Source organism: Uloborus diversus, chromosome 10, assembly GCF_026930045.1.
Source record: "Uloborus diversus isolate 005 chromosome 10, Udiv.v.3.1, whole genome shotgun sequence".
In the NCBI taxonomy this organism is placed as follows: Eukaryota; Metazoa; Arthropoda; class Arachnida; order Araneae; family Uloboridae; genus Uloborus; species Uloborus diversus.
Window position 1 is genome coordinate 119,537,466 of NC_072740.1, and position 19,514 is coordinate 119,556,979.

Genomic DNA, 19,514 nt, shown 5'->3' on the forward strand with positions numbered 1-19,514 from the left:
CAAAGCGGCTGATTACCGATTATTGCCGATTAACCCATGCATCCCTAGCATTTATTTCATTAAAATGCATTTATCATTTAAAAAAAATAACTTAATAGCGTAGTCTGATCTGCGACTATGTATGTAACTATCAATTCAGTGTCTACGCTGCACATACCAACACATACAAATTGGAAGATCAGTCGGTTCAACGTTTAACCTTTCCAGCAGTCAACATTTTTATAGTTACGCTTCTATAGTCGCCCGTTTGTTGTGTGAATAAAATTAAGCTGCAACTTATAATTTCACTTTCACATATGCAATAATACCACATTATTGTGTAGTAATAAGGGATGGGCAATGGGGACGATCGCTCATCCCATGAGGGATTTTCTGAAAAATTTTCTGTATTGAAGTACAAAAACACTTTTAAATTGTTTTCGATTATATTAGGAAGGGAATCAGGACCCTTCACCAGACATGCTTCGGAACTGAAATCTAAAACATACGATTCAACATCCAGGATGTGTAGTAAAGGGTAAAATATAAAAAAAACTTTGGATCCACCCTTACTACTGTGTGCAAATTACACACAAAAAAAAGGTACATCAACCAATTAATATATAGCCAAATGTTTAAATTATATTCAGAAGTGTACCGTGAGCGTGACGAAAAAAGGATTCAGAATTATCGACCTGTATCATTAGTATACCTACTTATCCAATTTTCCTCATTTCAAGCATCTAGTTTTAGGTGAATTTTCCCCAAGAACAGCAAGTTAGAAAATTACTTTGAGAAAAGTAGAGCAAAGAAAGGGAAAAGGAAATAGTAATAAAAGTACAAAAAGTGGTAACTCGCGAATCTGAGAAACATTTTCTTTTCTGAAAGAAACTCGGTCGTAATTCAACGATATTTTAAAAAAAAAAAATCAGATTACCCTTTTATTTTCTGTTTCTTTTTTTTTTTAATTTTACTAAAGCCTCAGATCGAAATATAGATTGAAAAACTGAAAAATTCTGATAAATAACCTTTATCTTAAGAAATAAATGCCTTCAAGACGAATATGAATGTTTTTGCGACATGTTTGGTTTCCGTCTTAACCGAACTATTTCTTTTTTAAGACTGTTTCGGTTATAGAATTTCAGACTTTAGTATACATATCAGGTGGAACGAAAAGCAATGTCGGTTTCATTTAAAATATATATATTTTTAAGTTTGTATGCTGTTTGTGAAAATTGCAACACCATGAAGGAAGCATCATAGTTGAATGAAATTTAGTACACAGTTGAGTGGTAATGGTACAAATAAATGATTACATTTTCAAACCAACCAAACAAACAATGAAAAAAGATAGAAATTAGTATTTTGTGTGGCCACCACCCGTCGCAATAACAGCTGCTACACGACTCGGCATGGAGTGAAACAAAGTTTGAATATCTGCCTGCGGAAGAGTATTCCACATTGTTTGTATGCGCAGCCGAAGTTCGTCTGTCGAAGCAACAGGACGAGGATCACGAGCGAGCCGCCGCCCAACGAAATCCCATACATGTTCAATCGGTGACATATGCGGGGAGTATGCAGGCCCAGGAAGAAGCTGTACCTGCTGCGAATCAACGTAGGATTTGACAGTCCTGGCGACATGTGGACGGGCGTATCCTGCTGGAATACAGCCCCTGGCAATCCTTGCAGGAAAGAAATAGCTTGGGGCTGTAAAACTTCGTTTATGTATCGGGTACTGTTCAAATTGCCCACAATTCGTAGCAATTGTGATCGTCCATGATATGCTATGGCACTCCAGATCCCCAGACCATAACTCCGGGTGTTCGTCCACAGTGGCGTTCGATAATGCACTCCGGAATGTGCCGTTCACCGGCATAGCGCCTGACACGAATTCGGCCATCCTGGTGCCACAAATTGAAGCGGGATTCGACAGAAATGACGACCTGCTGCCAATCAGCTCCTATGCACATTGGCCCACTGTAGCCGCAGAAGCCTATGGTTTTGTGTGAGAGGACTCCTGTATAAAGGAATCCTTGCGTGCAGCCCACGCTGCAGCAGACGTCTCCGAATTGATGAAGCACACAATGAAACACCTGTAGCTGTTGACCTCTGTGCTGCCAATTGTCTAGAAGAGGCTGTGCGGTCCGTCAGCGCCATACGCACCAGGTGTCTGTCATCGCGAGCTGACGTCACATTTCTGGGTCCACTCCCGGATTTTCCGTCCGACCCTCGTCCGTCCACTGCTTCCAAACACGCATGATTGTGCTGCTGTTACGCTGCACACGAGCGGCTACTGCACGATAAGACATTCCAGCTTCACGAAGGTCGACGATTCTCCCTCGTTCAAACTCCGAAATTTGCTCAAATTTCGCTTTCTTTCGTCGAAAAGGCATAGTAAAGATTCAGTCTAACGCGTTTACTCTAGCATATAACCACCGATAATCATACACGCCTCGTTACAGCCGTCTATTTATATTCGGTTCGATCCGCCGTTCAGAAGGCGCTGCTCAGCATACGCATGCGCTACCGGTCTGCAATTCAAATCATTTGCGTATCATGCCCTATTTTAATTTCCTGCAATTTTCAGCTCACTCGCGTAAGTCCTTCGTGGTGTTGCAATTTTCACAAACAGGAGTGTATTTTTAATCAAAGATGTAATGATGTAATTACTCTCGATATGAACAATCGACCTTATGTCATCTAGAGTACAATTTTTTAATCCCGGATCGATACATTTTGAGAGCAAAATATCTGAAGATAGTATTTTGATATCATCTCAGTTTTTGTCACAGTTAAGTTTTTTGTCACACGGGGATCGGAATAAAGGGAAATCAGGTGATGCAATGGCGGGTGTGGCAACCCACCACAATTCATTGATTTTTTCAGGATTCGCGTTGTGCAATTTTGTCTTGCACTATCATGTTTCAATATCACGTTTTTTAGTTGACGATCGCTGGAATTTTCTGTCGCGGCGCTGCAATTTCCGATTTTCCTTTATTCTCATCGTTACAGCTATTTCTATGCGACAAAAACTTGAAAATGAATACAAAATGCCATCTCCACACATCTTCTTCTAAAACGAACTGATCTTTGTCGATATGGACAGGGCTTGATTCACCATTCGGCCCATTAAGCCTGGTTTTGGGGCAGGCACCCCAAAAATTTTAGACAAAAGGCCAGCGCCTAACCATCACGCCACCAGCCGGCGAAATAGAAAAACATTCAAAAACAGGGTTTTGAATCGTTTGTTACTGTTTTTCAAATCAAAAGTGATGTACAAAATGCTTAACAATGTGAATTTTAACGTCAAAATAGCCCCCCCCCCCTTTTTTTTTTTTTTTTGTCCTCTAGCTTTTCACTTGGGAAATTTACACCATGAGTGCCCCAATACCTTAGCCTGTAGCATGTGAAGAAAAAGTGCGGTTGCAACTCTGTAGCACTTTCATTGACTGTTCTGTTTAAGGGGGCTCCTGTAGAAGTGTCGTGCGTTATGTCCTAAAATTTTCAAATCGGGCCCTGACACGGGTTTGGAAGTTTACACACTAGAGGGCAAAAGGTTGTTGATAACAAGGGATAGTACACGACTGATTAAAAATTCAAAAACTGTTTAAAGTTTATTTCATTGAAAAAAAAATTACTTTCCGTCCCCTTAATATTTAATTTAGTTTAAAAATAGGAACCGTATTTATAATATTTTTTAATGCAACATAGATAGAAAATAGGTTACTTATTCAGATTATAGAAACCAAAAGTAAGTAAGGTATTCTGAAATGTATGAGACTTAGCAGGCAGACCCCCGCCCCCCTTTTCCCCATGCAACTGGAGTGAACAGCTGTTGCAGAGTACTACCTTGTGGAAAGATTTTTAAAGAGGTCCCTCTTACCTTGAGGGGCTGGCAATAGATGTGCGTTGTAGAACTCGAGGCTGATCTACCATCTGCTTCAGGTGCTAAGTTGCAATGGGGGATGACTGCGGGGGGCGCAGGTCCATAGGCCAACTGACGCAGACGATTGACGAAGGGTGGGCGCGGGAAAGTGGCGAACAGCGATGAGGGGTGGCTCTTCTCCACATCACAGCTCAGGAAAGTGAGGGTCGGCACTTGCTGTTCTGACAGCGAGCCCAAAGCTGAAAGTAAAAAGGAAAATGAAGCAAGCAGCCAAAATTTACGAGTTTTAAAGGAAAAAATCTTTCGTTTAAAATTTAATACTAAACGGCAATTCCATTTAAATAAAAGCATCAATTGATGCGCTGAAATGGGAAAGGGAGCATAAGTCCAAAAATGAATATCTTATTGCTTACTTCATCCATCCAAATAGCAAATGAATCAAATCCGAGTTTGTAAAATTGTACGGTGAACAAAATTTAACATTATTTATGAAATGTTTGAGAGTATTTTGGTCATAAAAAACTAAAAAGAAAGATAGCTTTGAATAGTTTTTATATCTCCTAAACAAATTCAGCATTTGTGACTTATTCCCCTAACCTTTTATAGATTACCAGAAAAAATATTTATACGATTTTTTTTTTTTTTTTTTTTTGGCTCGGTAACGAACGTATCATCTTATGAGATATGTCCGTAAAAGAGAAAATAATATTGTTTCTGAAAATCTTCAAAATTTAACGGCATTATATCGAAGTGGAGTCTATGTTCTTCTTTAAATGTATGTAATAAAACAAGAATTTAACATATTCGAAGTCTTTGTAGGCCGTTTTGTGAAAAAAATGATGCGTGTGTTATCGTAGCATTGCCCAATGAAGCTCAAATTCTTAGGGACAAAGAAGCATGTTCACAAAATCGAATGGCATTGTTTCATTAAATAATATTTTGGGACTAGTAAGCTGTTCGTAAATCCGTAAGTGTTCGTAAATTAGAGCGTCGAGAAATCGAGCGTCAACTACATGCATTTTACAGTATTGTGTACAGCACATGCAGTACACGATTGTCAAGGGACTGGAAAACGCTATTGTTAAATCAAGGATATCGTAAAATCGAAGAGCATATACATTCAATGCAGTTAAATCCGGACCAGTGAAATGTATCATTTAATTGAGGAAATCGTAAACTCAAAGTTATACTGTATTTACTTAGGAACAACAAATCTCGAGTCGTTTATAAATGCTCTTTTTTAATATTGAATTAAACAACATTAAAAAAATCTAATGAAGGAAATTAATTGAGATGTAGTGAAAATACATATCTATCACTCTTATACCGTGTATTTTTGGGACTGGTAAGCTGTTTGTAAAATCGAAAGTGTTCGTAAATTAGAGCGTCGCGAAATCGAAAGTAACTACATACATTTCTCATTATTTACAAGAACAAATCTCGAACATTTTTTTTTTTAAATCACGCTGTATAGCAACACCCTACAAGTGACACTAGTACCATCTCTTGCCCTAAAATAGAGGGGAGGTTCTCCTACTATTTTTACTGGTTATCTCCAAAATTTTGCACTTGCATCCCTTTACTTCTCACTGCCTCGAGTGTGCCTCGAGTTCTTGCATTTTTTATATTTTTGGCGATAACATACCCGAAAAATAGTATGCACAAAAAGGTGAGTAACCCGAGAAAAATCCACAGGTGTCTCGATTTTTTGTTCTTTATGAAGAAGAATATAATTTTTCGTCGATCTTTTCTCTATAAATAAAAATCTATTAGTGAGTGAAAAACATAATGGTAATGCAATTTTTTTGAAATTTTACCCTTATTTTTGCTATTAATAACCTCTATTTAACGATTGTCAAGGAACCGAAAAAAGTTATCGTTAAATCAAGGATATCGTTAAATCATAGACATCGTAAACATTTGACTGCACTGTTGACAATTACTGTTGACAATTTGACTCTGTATTAAATGGATCATAGACATTTAATACAGTCCAATTTGGACCGGTAAAATGTATCATTAAATTGAGGAAATCATTAAATCGAAGTTATACTATATACATTAACGCCAAAAGAAGCAAAAATAAGAAATTGCATATTTAATGCATATTATCCGGGCTTTCATTATCATTATTTGTTCTTGAAATTAAAAAATTCGGCTATACCATCAACTATATTTTATTTATACATTTCTTTTTGTGAGAAACGTTTAAATATTTTCACGCTCTATTCATTTTTAACACGAAGGAGCTGTTTTATTTCTTTCGAACATTCATTGTGATGTTGTTCATGATAATCCCTGCACCTCGTCTGAAATCGAAATCTGGCCATGGCACCAGACACGTAGGCCGATACCAAAATACTATAACAAAATTAATAATAACAATAAAAGGTGTTAAGGTTAAATGGCTTGGTCATGCACTCAAGACTTCTTTCGAAAGGATCTAAGGGAAGGAAAGGAATTGCGCAGAAGGATGTTTCGCTACGCTTCACTAACGTCTCCGTTCTTGGCTTCTCTTTTTCTCACTCAGGTGTAGCAAAGGAATCCCCGTTGACCTTCGGTTCATGGAAAGTGAGCTAAATAGCTGTTTCACGTCTGTTCTCCACAGCGAAAGACGATAAATAGTTTTTGGAAGGATTTCTTGGACATCAAACTTTTTTCTTTTTTCATTTTGTAAATTGTAGGCTATAGTTTTGTAAGAGACAATTGAATGGTCATCTGGAACAACGTTGGGTGTTAGAAAATCCAAATTTTATAGGAGAGCGTCCCCCCCCCCCTGAGAGAGCGATTAAATTTGAAAAAGCTGCCAATAAATGTTACATCCAACTTTGCTCCACTGTAATAAACGTTTTCCTCCAAAGGATAAAAATTAACTTAAGCTCGTCTCTTTTTTTTTTTTTCTTTAAATCGATCTAACAACATTACTTCACTGAAAAACCAATTTTGGAAAGAAAAAAAAATAAATAAAATCACCAGTCGATCATTATAGGATAAAATTATTCAGGAAAATATTATTATTATTATTTTTTTTAATTTGCATTTTTAAGTTGACCCCGTTGACCTTCGATTACAGATAGTGAGCTTGCTGTATCGACTAACAGGATTTCCCGACTAAGAAAGAGAAGAAATATTTTTTGGAAGGATTTCTAGGATATTGAAAAATTCTTTCATTTTGAAAATTGTAGGCTAAAATTTTGCAAATGACAATTGTTTAATAGTTTCCCCCTTTGGAATTAGGTGCATCAAGTTGATCAGTTGGCTCGTGGAAAGTGAACTTTATAACTGTTTTACGTCTATCACTATTTTTTGAAACAAACAAAGGATTATTAATAAATGTTGGAAGGGTTTTTTAAGGTATTAGCACAATTATTTCATTTTTTAAAATGTGCTTTGTAAGCACATTCTGGAAAATAAAAATTTTAGGATATATTTATACGAGAAAAAATTAAATTAAATTAAAAAAAAAATCTTTAGTTATGTATATGTATCAAGAGTTTTCACTCTAAGTACCGTATCTTACAAAATTGGTCGCTTTTGGTTAAGATTGATATGTGTTGGCTTCAAAGTTAAGAATAATACTTAAAGATGCGTCAAAAAATATGTTGTATGAGTTGACAAATTATTTTTTTAAACATTTGTGAAAAAACGGCTATTTGTTGAGAGATAGGAGACAAATGCAGTTTTAGTAGATAAGATTACTTAACAACTTCAGTGTTGTTATATTCTTACCTTTAAAAACAAACCATAGAACTAATAAAACCCAAATTCTTAGCAATTCATAATAACAATGGGTTTTGGTTTAAGCACTTTCAAAGTACAATGGAGAAATAATACAGAGGTTATAACCAATAATCCCTCCCCATGATAAATAAAAAATTTCCACATACAAAGCCTTCACAAATTAGCGACATAAAACATATCTTCGTTACTAATTCAACGTTTACAGTTACATATTTTCAATAAATATTATTCATATACAAAATCACAGTAAGGGGCATTTGAGAATTAACCCCTCACCCCCCCCCCCCCTCCATCCCCCAGAATTTTTGGTTTTGAGCCACAGAATTAATCTTTTTAAAAAAAGTAAGGATCACTGAACTTAAGGGAACGGTAAGGACTAATGTGACCCCTTAGGACAAGGGAGAAAATCTTCGTTGAATATTTGTATACAAATATACAATAACCGCTCGTTATATAACTATGGGATATATATCACCCTTTTTCTTCGCTTTTAAAAAAAATCTATTGTAAAACAAAACTTTTATTGTAAACCATATTACAAATCCATACATATAAGAACTGCTGTGGATGGAATGTTCAAAAACATGGGTTACGCGTGAAATATAGTCTGGTTTTGGTAAAATGCTTGAACTTGGACGAACTCATTTAGTTTTGGGTTCAAAAAGGATAAATTCTTTGATTTTTTTTTTGGCACCCTTATTTACATTGCCCCTATTTTAACAAATGAGTCATTCCATTTCAAATCAGGCAGGTAGGTATGAAAAGTGTCATATGACCTCACCGATTTTTTTTTTTTTTTTTTTTGAAAAAATTACAGTAGTTACAAACAATGGAAATGTGAAATATCCCTGACGGATTTTGCAAGAAATTTTTTTTTTCTTCACTTACAGCCTACTAAAATTGCTTTGGAAAAATTTATTTTTAGAAAAAAGAATTATTCAAATAGGTTAAATTCTTTTGAAATAGTGTCCATTTCAAATGGAGTGCTTTGCTGTTTTTTTCCAAAATGGCGGATTTTGTGCAGAGTTTTAGTAGGCTGTAACTGAAGAAAAAAAAATTTCTAGCAAAATCCTTTTGGGATACTTCATATGTCCCTTAGTTGTAACTACTGTAATTTTTTCAAAAACATCGGTGATGGTCATGTGACAGGCCCTGCCTGATCTGAAATGGAATGGCTCAAATGGAATCGTTTAAAATTCAGGTTATCGGAAGTCAACTTATCAGAGCCACATTATACTATTTCTTAATTAATTTGCAATCTGTTCAGCTCTTGTATGAAAAAGTAAACAGTATTTATTTTTATAACAGAGTGGCTTGAACTGCTGGACCTTTTCTGCTAGTTATTTTACAAACAGCTGAATTACTCAGCTTTTTCCGAACTAATACTAAAAATTCGTCAGCTGACAACGAAATAGTGAGAAGCTGTAATTTACGCAATATAGAACATGGTATTAAAGTTATTGGTAGATAGCGCCCTAAATATTGGTGTAAATAACAGTGTAATACGTAAGCATACGACCTGCAAACGCACGCACTGAAACGGGTACAACGAGATGAAATATGCTTCGTCGAAACCTGTATCAAATCTCCCTCTATTTTCTGTAGGTCAGAAAACCCTGAACGAAACCTTGCAGTTATGGTAATGATGTAATTGAAGGTCTTGATGGCGATAAGACTCAAGCGATATACAAACACTGTTTTTTTTTCCCTCCCGCCGTTTTCTTTAGCAATTTGGAATACCTTCGCGGTCTGACGAACACTTGTAAATCACGCGCATGATCACCGTTAGGGCGAACATTTATTATTTGCATATTGCGAAACCAATGATGTCGAGTTGTTTACTTCCCCAGAACCGGGGGAGGGGGTTGCCAATATTAATCGTACAATCAGGGGGGGGGGTCACCTTCCACTATACTTCGTGTATTGCTATGGACTTGTCACCACCTCGATGGTTGCGCCGTCCCCCCATTTTGGGGGCGGGGGGTCTTCGGCCGAGGAATCGTCACACTTTGGGGAAACCTTGGAGTGATTTCTTTATGTTTTTATTCCCACGTAAAAGTCCTCTCCCCTCCCCATTTTGTAAAAAATCGATTCATTTATCAATGTAGAGTTTCAATAAACCTTAATTGCAGTCAAATAAATTTTCTTCGAAAAAGCATTAACATTTTTTTTTCTTTTCGTAAAAGAGATTCCCAAATGGTTTGAAGATTTCAGTCTTGAAACTGAAAGAAATGCGGAAGACACCCGATTAATCGACCGCCGTTTAATGGGATGTCCGCTTAAACCGACCATGATTAATTGTAAAACCAAATAAAATTTTATAGCTTAGTATTATAATTACGAAAAAAAAACTTTAAAAGGGGGAGGGATACTTTTGTACTTCATTACACGGTATCACGCTCTCTTAGTTAAAAAATAAATGAAATTGTCTCCGATGTGGTTCACTATAACACGATGACTCTGACATCGATGACGATGACTAAGTTATATCACTTGAAGAAAGAGAAAATGCATTGGAACTGGCAATTGCTGCGTGCAACAACAGGCACCAGCTTCCTCCATCAATGCTGTAACTATTCATTTTTTAAGAATCTGATTTAAAAAACAATCCATTGCGCAAATTAAGCGATTCCCTATCGGCCTATCACTGCTATTTGCAGCCACCACTAAAGTACCAGTGAAATTTTGACTTTGAATACAGATTTTTTTCTTTTTCATGGCACAGGCATAAAATTTATAGAAGGATCATTGTAAATGTCGTCTTCCCCATACCCTATGTAGGCCTCAGTGCCTCTTGAGGGAAAGCGAAGGTAGGCCGCATTCTTCCCACAGACCTTAACAATACGCCCTATTGTTGGACACTAAGTCATTCACTAGATTCCTATTAATGGAATTCAGTCTTTTAGTCTTCTCTCTTTCCATTCCGTGGTAGTATGTACTTTAAAATTTAATCACAACTGTAAATTGAAAATAAATGCACTGACAATGAGCCTTATAATAAAGTAATAATAAATAAAATATACTATAAATTTTCAATTGACAATATAAAATCACATTTGCTGCCAGAGCAGTAACTTGAAAAACGAAGTTTTTTTTGCACTTCTAATAATGAATAATGTCAACTGTTTTATATTTCTTTATCTCTTTCTCTTTAGATTAATTCCATCAAAATGCAGGATTCCCACTCCAAAATGGAAATCAAACTACAGCACTTTAAAGCGCATTATTCTTTCTCGTCCATCCTCCATTCGCTCATGAGTGAGCTTTGTGAGAATAACTGATTAATCAAACTAAAACATGAACAATGACGAGCGGTTTTTCTCAGTTTATTAAAAACATATCATCAGTTTTGAAAAAGAAAACTGAGAAAACGGGAGGAGGGAACACTTTTTATAAACGTTTAATACATAGAAGTTTGAGGCGGGGGGGAATATGAACTGAAAAAAAAAGGTGAGCAGTTGTCCTTAGTAATAAATTGAAATTTCAAATTTCAGTAAAAGAAATAAAACAATGGGCTTGGATATTGAAAAGAGAGAGAGAGGTGATAAGAGAAAAAAAGGAGGGAAAACGAAACTTATTTTTACAAATACTTTCAGTTAAAAACAAATACAAAAAAAATCAGCATGTAAAAATTATTCTGAATTTTAATTCAAAACTAAGCACTTTAAATAGAGTTTTGTAACAGGTCTCTGAAATAAAGCGGTTTGAAGGATCCAAAAGATATTAACCAAACTTAATTTTTGTAAATGCACATATTATTTACTTGCATATTAATTGACTAATTATTTTTAATCTCTTCGATTATATCACTTTTTTTGGATACATCGCCCTTTTTTTTGGTCTCCCAATAAGCGCGATGTATGAGGTGTTCAGAGGTAAAGTGGATCATGTCGTTCATGGATTTGATCCACTTCAGCTCTGAATGCCTCATAAAAAGAGATATAGGCGGCTGGTGCACCAAAAAAAAAAGGGGGGGTGTAAAATGTAGGGGTTAGGGGGCGTGTCCCCCGAAGTTGATTTTTTTTTTGTAAAATTGAGCTATATTACTGATTTGATAACTTCTAAAAATGTGGAATAAATACGATAGCAAAAATCGGGACGGATGGTCACCGCAGACGTGCCCTTTCCATTTTAAAGTTACATTCTTATGAAACAAGATAAGAAAAGTTCATTTATTTAGTATTGTATTATTTTTGAAAAATAAATCAATCCACCCTATCAAAAACCATTTTTCAATCAATCATTAATTGTAACTCTAAAAAGTGAGGGGGCAAGGCCCCTTTACTTAAGCAAGGGGCAGTCGCCCCCTTGCTCCCAGCCCCCCCCCCCCTGCCCCGTACGACCTGCTTATGTAAAGAAAGGCCACCTTAGTTCTAAAAGATAATTCCAAAGCTGCTGTTTCGAAATAGAAAACGGAAAATCATTCTTAGTACAGGTGAGTGGATTGTAAGTGAGTTTTCAAGGTCCTGACCCTTGTTTGCACTTAATCTGAGCTACCAGCCAGGAGTGAATCGACAGTATTGTATTAGGATGTGAATGATTTGTTGAGAAGGTGCCACATAAAGAGAAGTGTCACCATTAATAATCATAGAGCTAGCTGTGTGAAAGCTGTGGCAGGTTAGTCGGGTTGAGCCTTTGTTCTAATGGACTTCGTGACTCTTACATTATCGACAAAGACTCCGATAGAATTTTAATAAGACCTAGTAGGTATATAAAAATGAAAAATGAATTTATAAGATCGGTCGGACGGACAACAACAAAGAGAAAGGTCAATTGGGCCCACGTAAATGTTTGGGAAGTTAGGTGAGGATTTATAAATAATGTTTAGTACTTCAAGAAGGTGTGAATGCTGCTGGACTCCGGAAGTTATGACTTAAAGACTTGAAATTATAGTTCATTTTCAAAGTGCCGATTAGTGATTTTACGACCGTAGTATTGTATGCAATGCATACAATACTACGGTCGGACTCAAAGCAGCACATGTATCCTTATAGTAAAATAATTTTTCTTGGAACATCAACTTTTTGACAAACAAGTTAATCGGTACACAGCTATATTCTTTAAATTTAAATTCGTTTATTGGATGACAATATGTACGTGGTTCCAGAGCTATCGGGTACAATGTAGTAAAACTTGAGATTTTTTCATCATTTCAAATTCATGTGATCCGAATGTTAGTTGTTGGAGATTTTCAAGTGTACTGTTAAAAATAAATGTTCCCTGTTTTTCCAAGAAATTGGTTAAATCTAGCAAAAATTAGGCTGCAATCATAAAATTGGTGATAAGCTTTACCAATTTAATGGTGCTTTTCCAAATATCATTGTATTAGTGAAGTGTTGAAGTAATGTCACAATGAAAGGTTAAATCGCTTTTAGAGTTTTTCTTAGCAAAGAAAAAAAAAGGCATGAAGAATGGCAGGATTCTGAATAGCAGCTATTATACTATGTCAATCTGGATATCCAACAAAAGTTGCATCAACAGAAAAATTGAAGTTCAAATTACGAAATTACAGACAGAGTCTTTAAAAGAAGTATTTAAAATAAATTTGTTGCGCTTCAAATGAATTTTAAAATTAAAGATTGTTTAACTTGTTATTAATTAAAAGAACCTTTAAAATACATATCTTAAAACAGATTTGTTATGATTCAACCAGAGTTCAAGTACATGTTGTTTTAAGCTAAAAGTTTAAATTGTAAACTTTCTTTCTCATTCCTTTTATGCGCTTGATACATTTTCTTATCATAGACTATGAAAAATTCCCCTTCTGTGTCTCCCCCTCATACACATAGTTGATGGTTACAGCAGTATTCACACTAGCTCACTCTTGACTACGGACCTATTTTCAATTTTTAAGAAGAAAATACTTGTCTAAAAGAGAGTAATATAAAGAAAAAATATATTACCAAAATTTATTTTTTTTAATTATATTTTAAGGGGATAGGTCGCCTAAAAATTAACATGCAGCAAAATTGCATCAAAAACGTTTTTCTATTATATTTCAATAACGCCAACATCAACTCCCACTACATTGTGTGCCTATGGATTAGGTTGAAAACCACATCTTCATCACTAAATAAAGTTCCTGTTCTACATTCAAATCTATAATCGGAGCTCATAAGACATTTCCAACTATTTGTTATCCGTGGCTCTTGAACTTTAAAACGGCAGCATTGCCATATTGTCAAAGAAAGTCTTTGACAATGCTTACAGTAACAGCAGTATTCACACTTTCTCAACCTTGACGATAGGGCACAGACATTTTTATTTTTAGAAACAAATGGTTGATTAAAAGAAAAATAAATATAAAGGGAAAAAATGTTACAAAATTGAATTTTTTCATTGTTATTTAGGGGGAGAGGTCGCCTAAAAATCAGCATGCAGCAAATTGATGCAAGACAGTTTTGTCCTGCCAACATCAACTCTCATTACATTGTGTGCTCATGGATTAGGCTGAAAACCACACCTTCATCACAAATCTAAAAATTTCCTCTTCTCGGTCATACGAATTCATTCAAAAACTATAATCAGAGCCCAGAAGACATTTCCAACTATTTGTTATCCGTGGCTCTTGAACTTTAAAGCGACGACGCCCGTCAGTCCTATTCTACATTCCAAAGGAAGAAAATTTATCGTAGCACTGAACAGTGATACATCATCTGAAAATCACTATGTCACTCAGCTTATAGCTTTCGTCGGGCACTCAGGCCTCCATAACAGGAAGCTTCAGAACATTTTTCATTACAACTGAGGTACCATGCTTGATTTTTTTTTTGTTTTATTTATTTTTTTTATTACTTTATGGCGATTACTTAGTGCTTGTCGGAGTTTAAAAACGCCCTCAGAGAGAAATTTATTCGGTTTGCTATGCCAGTGTCTTGTACTAAACTAGACACAATTCTTGTCAAATGTCTTTTTTTCTAGTGCCGTAGTTTTTTTGGGGGTGGGTGGGGGGAGGGGGTATCACCGTTGAACTAAACATTCGGTTTATTGTTGTAAAACTAATGCAAATTTAAAGTAAATTGGTTTCAAAGCATCGTTTATTGATAAAATATAATTAAGAACCAGTTTTTTTTTTTAAGAATCAAGCAGGTTGGATAGTTGACATTTATAGTTTTGCAAAAATTTTCAGCATATGTTATTTTAGTAAAATTTTTACACACGTGTTTTTTTTTTCCTTTTATTTTTAACAAAAAAAAAACATATATCCTTAAGTATTGGGAGATCAAGGTTGGACTTAAGAACACACCGATTAACATTCGCCAATCATTTTTGGCCAAAGGGTTAACCATGGCAGTGACAATTATTCTGTGTTCTTACTACATCCTCACTAACTGTTAGGGCATAAACACTCATGGTTCACTCTTGGCCCAAAGGTCAAAAATCACTCAAAGTTGCTGAAAAAAAGTTTTTTTTCCCCTCCATTTTTGACCGTTAAAATCTGCTTGCTCCAACAGAGAACTATAAAAATATATGTTTCAGCAAATTCATGCCGAAGAGTAGTACCCAAAAAGAGTAAGATATGTGCAGTTGACTTTTGGAGTACTAAAATCATTGACTGTGAAAATGCAAAAAGCTACATATTACATGACTTTCATGCTCATTAATTGCTTGCGCCAAGAGTGAACAGGTACATAGTCTACTAGTACTAGTTGGAGAAGAAGTCTTTATTCTAGCAGAAACCCAATCAGTTAATCGACAAAGCATTAACATAATTTATGCACTAGTCTCCTTTTACCCACTCCAACAAAATGAATTATTTTAAAGTTTCAAAAATAAAACATTTCAAGTTTTTTTTTTTTTTTTGTTTTTTCTTTTTTAAAAAATTTTCTATTTGTTTAAGAACGCATTAAAGTTTTTTTTTTTTTTGTCTTTTACTGTTCGTATGTCACAGCTTTTTTAGTTAAATTACTTTTTCCTAGTCTTATTTCCGCAACAATTGGAAGAATTTAATATAATGGCAGACATTACGTTAACTTTTGTCTGTAATTAAATGCTTTTTATTTACTCAATTAATTATTTATAAATAAGTGTCCATTATAAGAAGCAACATCAAACTGACGATCTCAGTACTAAAATTTTTGCTTCCAAACGCTTCTAGTTACAACAAATTGTTCGAAAACGTCTTTAAATGGCACTTAAGAAATCATTTTTTGCGAAAATGAAAACATTATAAAAGAAAGGATTTTAACGGATACGTTTCAAGCGTATGTTTAAAAGCGCTTTAATGATCTCTTCTTCAACAAACGGTATACAGCAGTTTTTATTTTCCCGAAACGATTGCTGCAAAAACCTACTATTTAACTACAGTTGTACCCTATATTTAGAGATCTGGATTTGTTTTTAAAAAAAGAGGAAAAATCTAAACACGCTTCTGTGTATATAAATATCTTTCACAAAAGAAGAAAAAATATATAGCTGAAAAAAGAAATTGTGTCACCTGACATGAACATGTGAAACATGTTTCAAGTTTCTCTCTCTCTTTTTTTGCTCGGCGAGGGAAAGAACCTACGAAAATAAACTTATATCCTAACTTTAAATGATTTCTCTCCTTATGTTCGTAGTCGCTTCAGATAAGTAAAAAGCGTAACGTGTACCGCGAATGAAACATAAATATCTTTAGAACTTTTAAAAGGGATTTTTTGTTGCTCGAGTGTTAGGTTATTATTTACCTTTGAAATATATATTTGAGCATTTGATAGCGCGGATTTGATGTCGAATGTTTTTCGGAAATGAATGTTTGTAAACACATTTTTTAAATTCGCGATTTTTTATTTCTTAAATTTATTTTGTTTATTTGTTGTTGATTTTTATAATTTTATGAAGTAGTATTTTTAAATTTGTAATAAAATTTTATTTTTTAATATATTTTTTTTAATTTTATTTATTTATTGTTGATTTTTGTAATTTTATGAAAAAAAAATTATATTTTTCTGTTTTTTATTACTTTCTCTTTTTTCTGTTTTATAATTCATAAACTTTCATTTTTTTGTTAATTTTTACATTTGCGAATGTTTCCATTTTTGTACGATCGAAAAGTACTACATTTTAAAAATGAATGCTTTTACTCATTTTGTTAATTTATGCATACATTTACACAAAGCGTTCAAGTTACAATAGTGAAATAATATGTAAGAAATTACAATGATCATATAATTTACTTGCTTGAAGGCATAAAGTTTAGTCACGATATGAACTCGCTGGTTAAAAACGTGAATTGTGGAATCGCGCCATTTTATTTCTTCTGTGAAGGGAGTTGGTGCCTTGAGTTGAGGATTTCGTTTATTCCTTTGTAATGTTGGAAGACATTTTTAGTGTTTTCTATCGCCTGACCTTTCCTAAATAATATGAAGTACAATGAGTTTTACCACGAAGGACAAATAATATCGGACAAGGATATGCAAATTTCACATTCCGAATTTTTAAAACACTGAAACACTATGTACAAAAATATTATGTACGTTGAAGTCAGAGATCAATTAGTAAATTTTGCATTAGTGGAACGCCAATAAGAAATAATTAAATTCCGAGTCGTGATCAACTCTATACGATAGGGAAATTTACTTTTCCAGAAAAGAAGTACCGGAACGGCGTTCCGGCACCAAATCACCCATGGTTGAATTTTGCATGCAGGGACACTCCGGTAGGAGGTCACTGTGACCTCCCAAAATTTTCTTTATTCGGAAAATTTCGTTTAACAATTCGGCAAAATTTTGAGTTCTATTCCGCAAAATTATGATCATTTGACAAAATTTGGAACTTCATTCGGCAAAATTATCATCATTCGGTAAAATTTGGAGTTTCATTCGGCAAATTTAGAATTTCTGCCCTTCCAAAAATTTAAGTTCATGGCGCCCCTGTCTGTATGTATCAGTATATTGTGACCGAGTTGCTGCCTGCAAAAACTGGAGATAAATAAAATGATTTTCGAAGCAAGGCAATCCGGAGAAAAACGGAACCAAATACGTGCTGGTGGCTCTAGACGGGACTGCGGAGTCTGAGGGAACGTGACCGACTCCGATTCCAGAAATTTTAACGACTCCGACACCTTTACCCTAAAATAAGTACGACTCCGTCTTCAGCCTTGCTAAATCTGCAGACTCGGAGGGAAAATCACCAATTCCGTCTCTTGCAGTTTTAAAGATTCCGATTCCTTTAACCCACAATTGGTCCGACTCCGACTCCACAGCCCATGCTATGTACGTTATTTCAATTTTTATGCTTCATTAACATTGTCTTAATCAATTTGTTGCAATGTTGAAATTTCAGTCTCTAAATGACTGTGTCTACTTTTATAAATTTATAATAACAGTGTCGCAGCTATGGGGGTTTAGGGGGTAAAAATACCCCCCGGAAGTCTTGGTTTTAACATTATCGCCAATCCCAATGCAGTAGTTTAATACATGCAAGGGCTGGTTTTGATCATAAAACACCCTCCAGGCGGTAATTCTGGCGGCTTTAGTGCACGGTAATAACTACTGCGTTAAATTTCGACGATAAAAATGACTTTCTGAGAAGCCAATTTCAATTCAAGTTTTTACTAGTTTGCTTCTAGGAATGTTGAACTATCACTTTCTCTCAATGTGCGCATATGCTTGTAATATTTTATAATAACAGCCTGTGTCTTAATTTTCGATGATAAAAATGACTTTCCGAGAAGCCAATTTCACTTCAAGTTTTCATCAGTTTGCTTTTAGGAATGTTGAAATATCACCTTCTCTCAAAGCCCGTGTCTGCTTTTGATATTTTATAATAACAGCCTGTGTCTTAAATTTCCACGATAAAAGTGACTTTCTGAGAAGTCAATTGAATTCACGTTTTTTTTATCAGTTTTTTTTTCTCCAGGAATGTTGGAATTTCACCATCTTTCAAGGCCCCTATCTGTTGTAAAACGTTCAGAGAAGCTAATTTCAACTCAAGTTTTAATTAGTTTGCTTCCAGGAATGTTGAACTATCACTTTCTCTCAATGCCGTATCTCTGCTTTTGATATTTAATAATAATAGCCTGTGTCTTAATTTTCGATGATAAAAATGACTTTCTGAGAAGCCAATTTCAATTCAAGTTTTCATCAGTTTGCTTTCAGGAATGTTGAAATATCACCTTCTCTCAAAGCCCGTGTCTGCTTTTGATATTTTATAATAATAGCCTTTGTTTTAAATTTCGATGATAAAAATGACTTTCTGAGAAGCCACTTTCAATTCGTGTTTTCCTGTTTGCATTTTCTACGTTTCCGCTAGAGTTTATACTTTATCCCAACAGACCCCTTGTAACGTTCTGATTGAAATGAACTCACATTCAGAAACTAGCATTGTCTTTTTCTTTAAATAAATTCCCGCAGCCGTGCCCTTTCCCAAATCGTGATTTCCACGCACGCTAAACAGCCACGAAAACGTGATTTTTATAGACTCTCATCCCATCCTCAAAGAAAAAAAAATTCTTCTTCTTCTTCAGGGAAAACTATTAAAAAGAGGTTTGCGAAATTGGCACTACTTTTTAGGCTCATTTTAAAATGAATAGCGTCCAAATGGAGTTAAATTGCTCGCGTAATGGTTTAGAATCTTGGATCTTGTTTTTCGCTTAATGTTAAAAAATGGAGGGATATTGATTGCAGTTCGGAAGCTGCAAGATTAATTAATGAGCAAAATCCGATGATTAAACACGCTGATGGGCTAAATGGTTGTTGAAACTTCAAGTGCCGTGGAAGCAAAACTACGGTTGATGAATAATAAAGCATGTTTTGATGAACATCAATTTAGTCAGTTTCTCTATAAAATGGTATTCTGCTCGCTAAAATAAAAGGAAAAAACCGTTAGTCTTTAAAAGGTATTTCATTGAATTTTCACATACCGGGGTTTAAATTCTTGTTTAATAATTTGACGCAATGGTGGTCGTTAAAAGTATTTTTGTTGT

At 34.9% G+C, this 19,514-nt stretch overlaps 1 protein-coding gene across 1 annotated transcript in view; it reads right to left on the bottom strand.

Annotated features, from left to right (window-relative positions):
- Nucleotides 1-19,514, bottom strand: part of LOC129231145 (serine-rich adhesin for platelets-like) — a 110,751-nt gene that overhangs the window by 18,566 nt on the left and 72,671 nt on the right. The window contains exon 2 of the mRNA XM_054865393.1: nt 3,863-4,104. Within this exon, the coding sequence (XP_054721368.1) occupies nt 3,863-4,104 (242 nt within the window). The remainder of the gene's footprint in view (nt 1-3,862; nt 4,105-19,514) is intronic.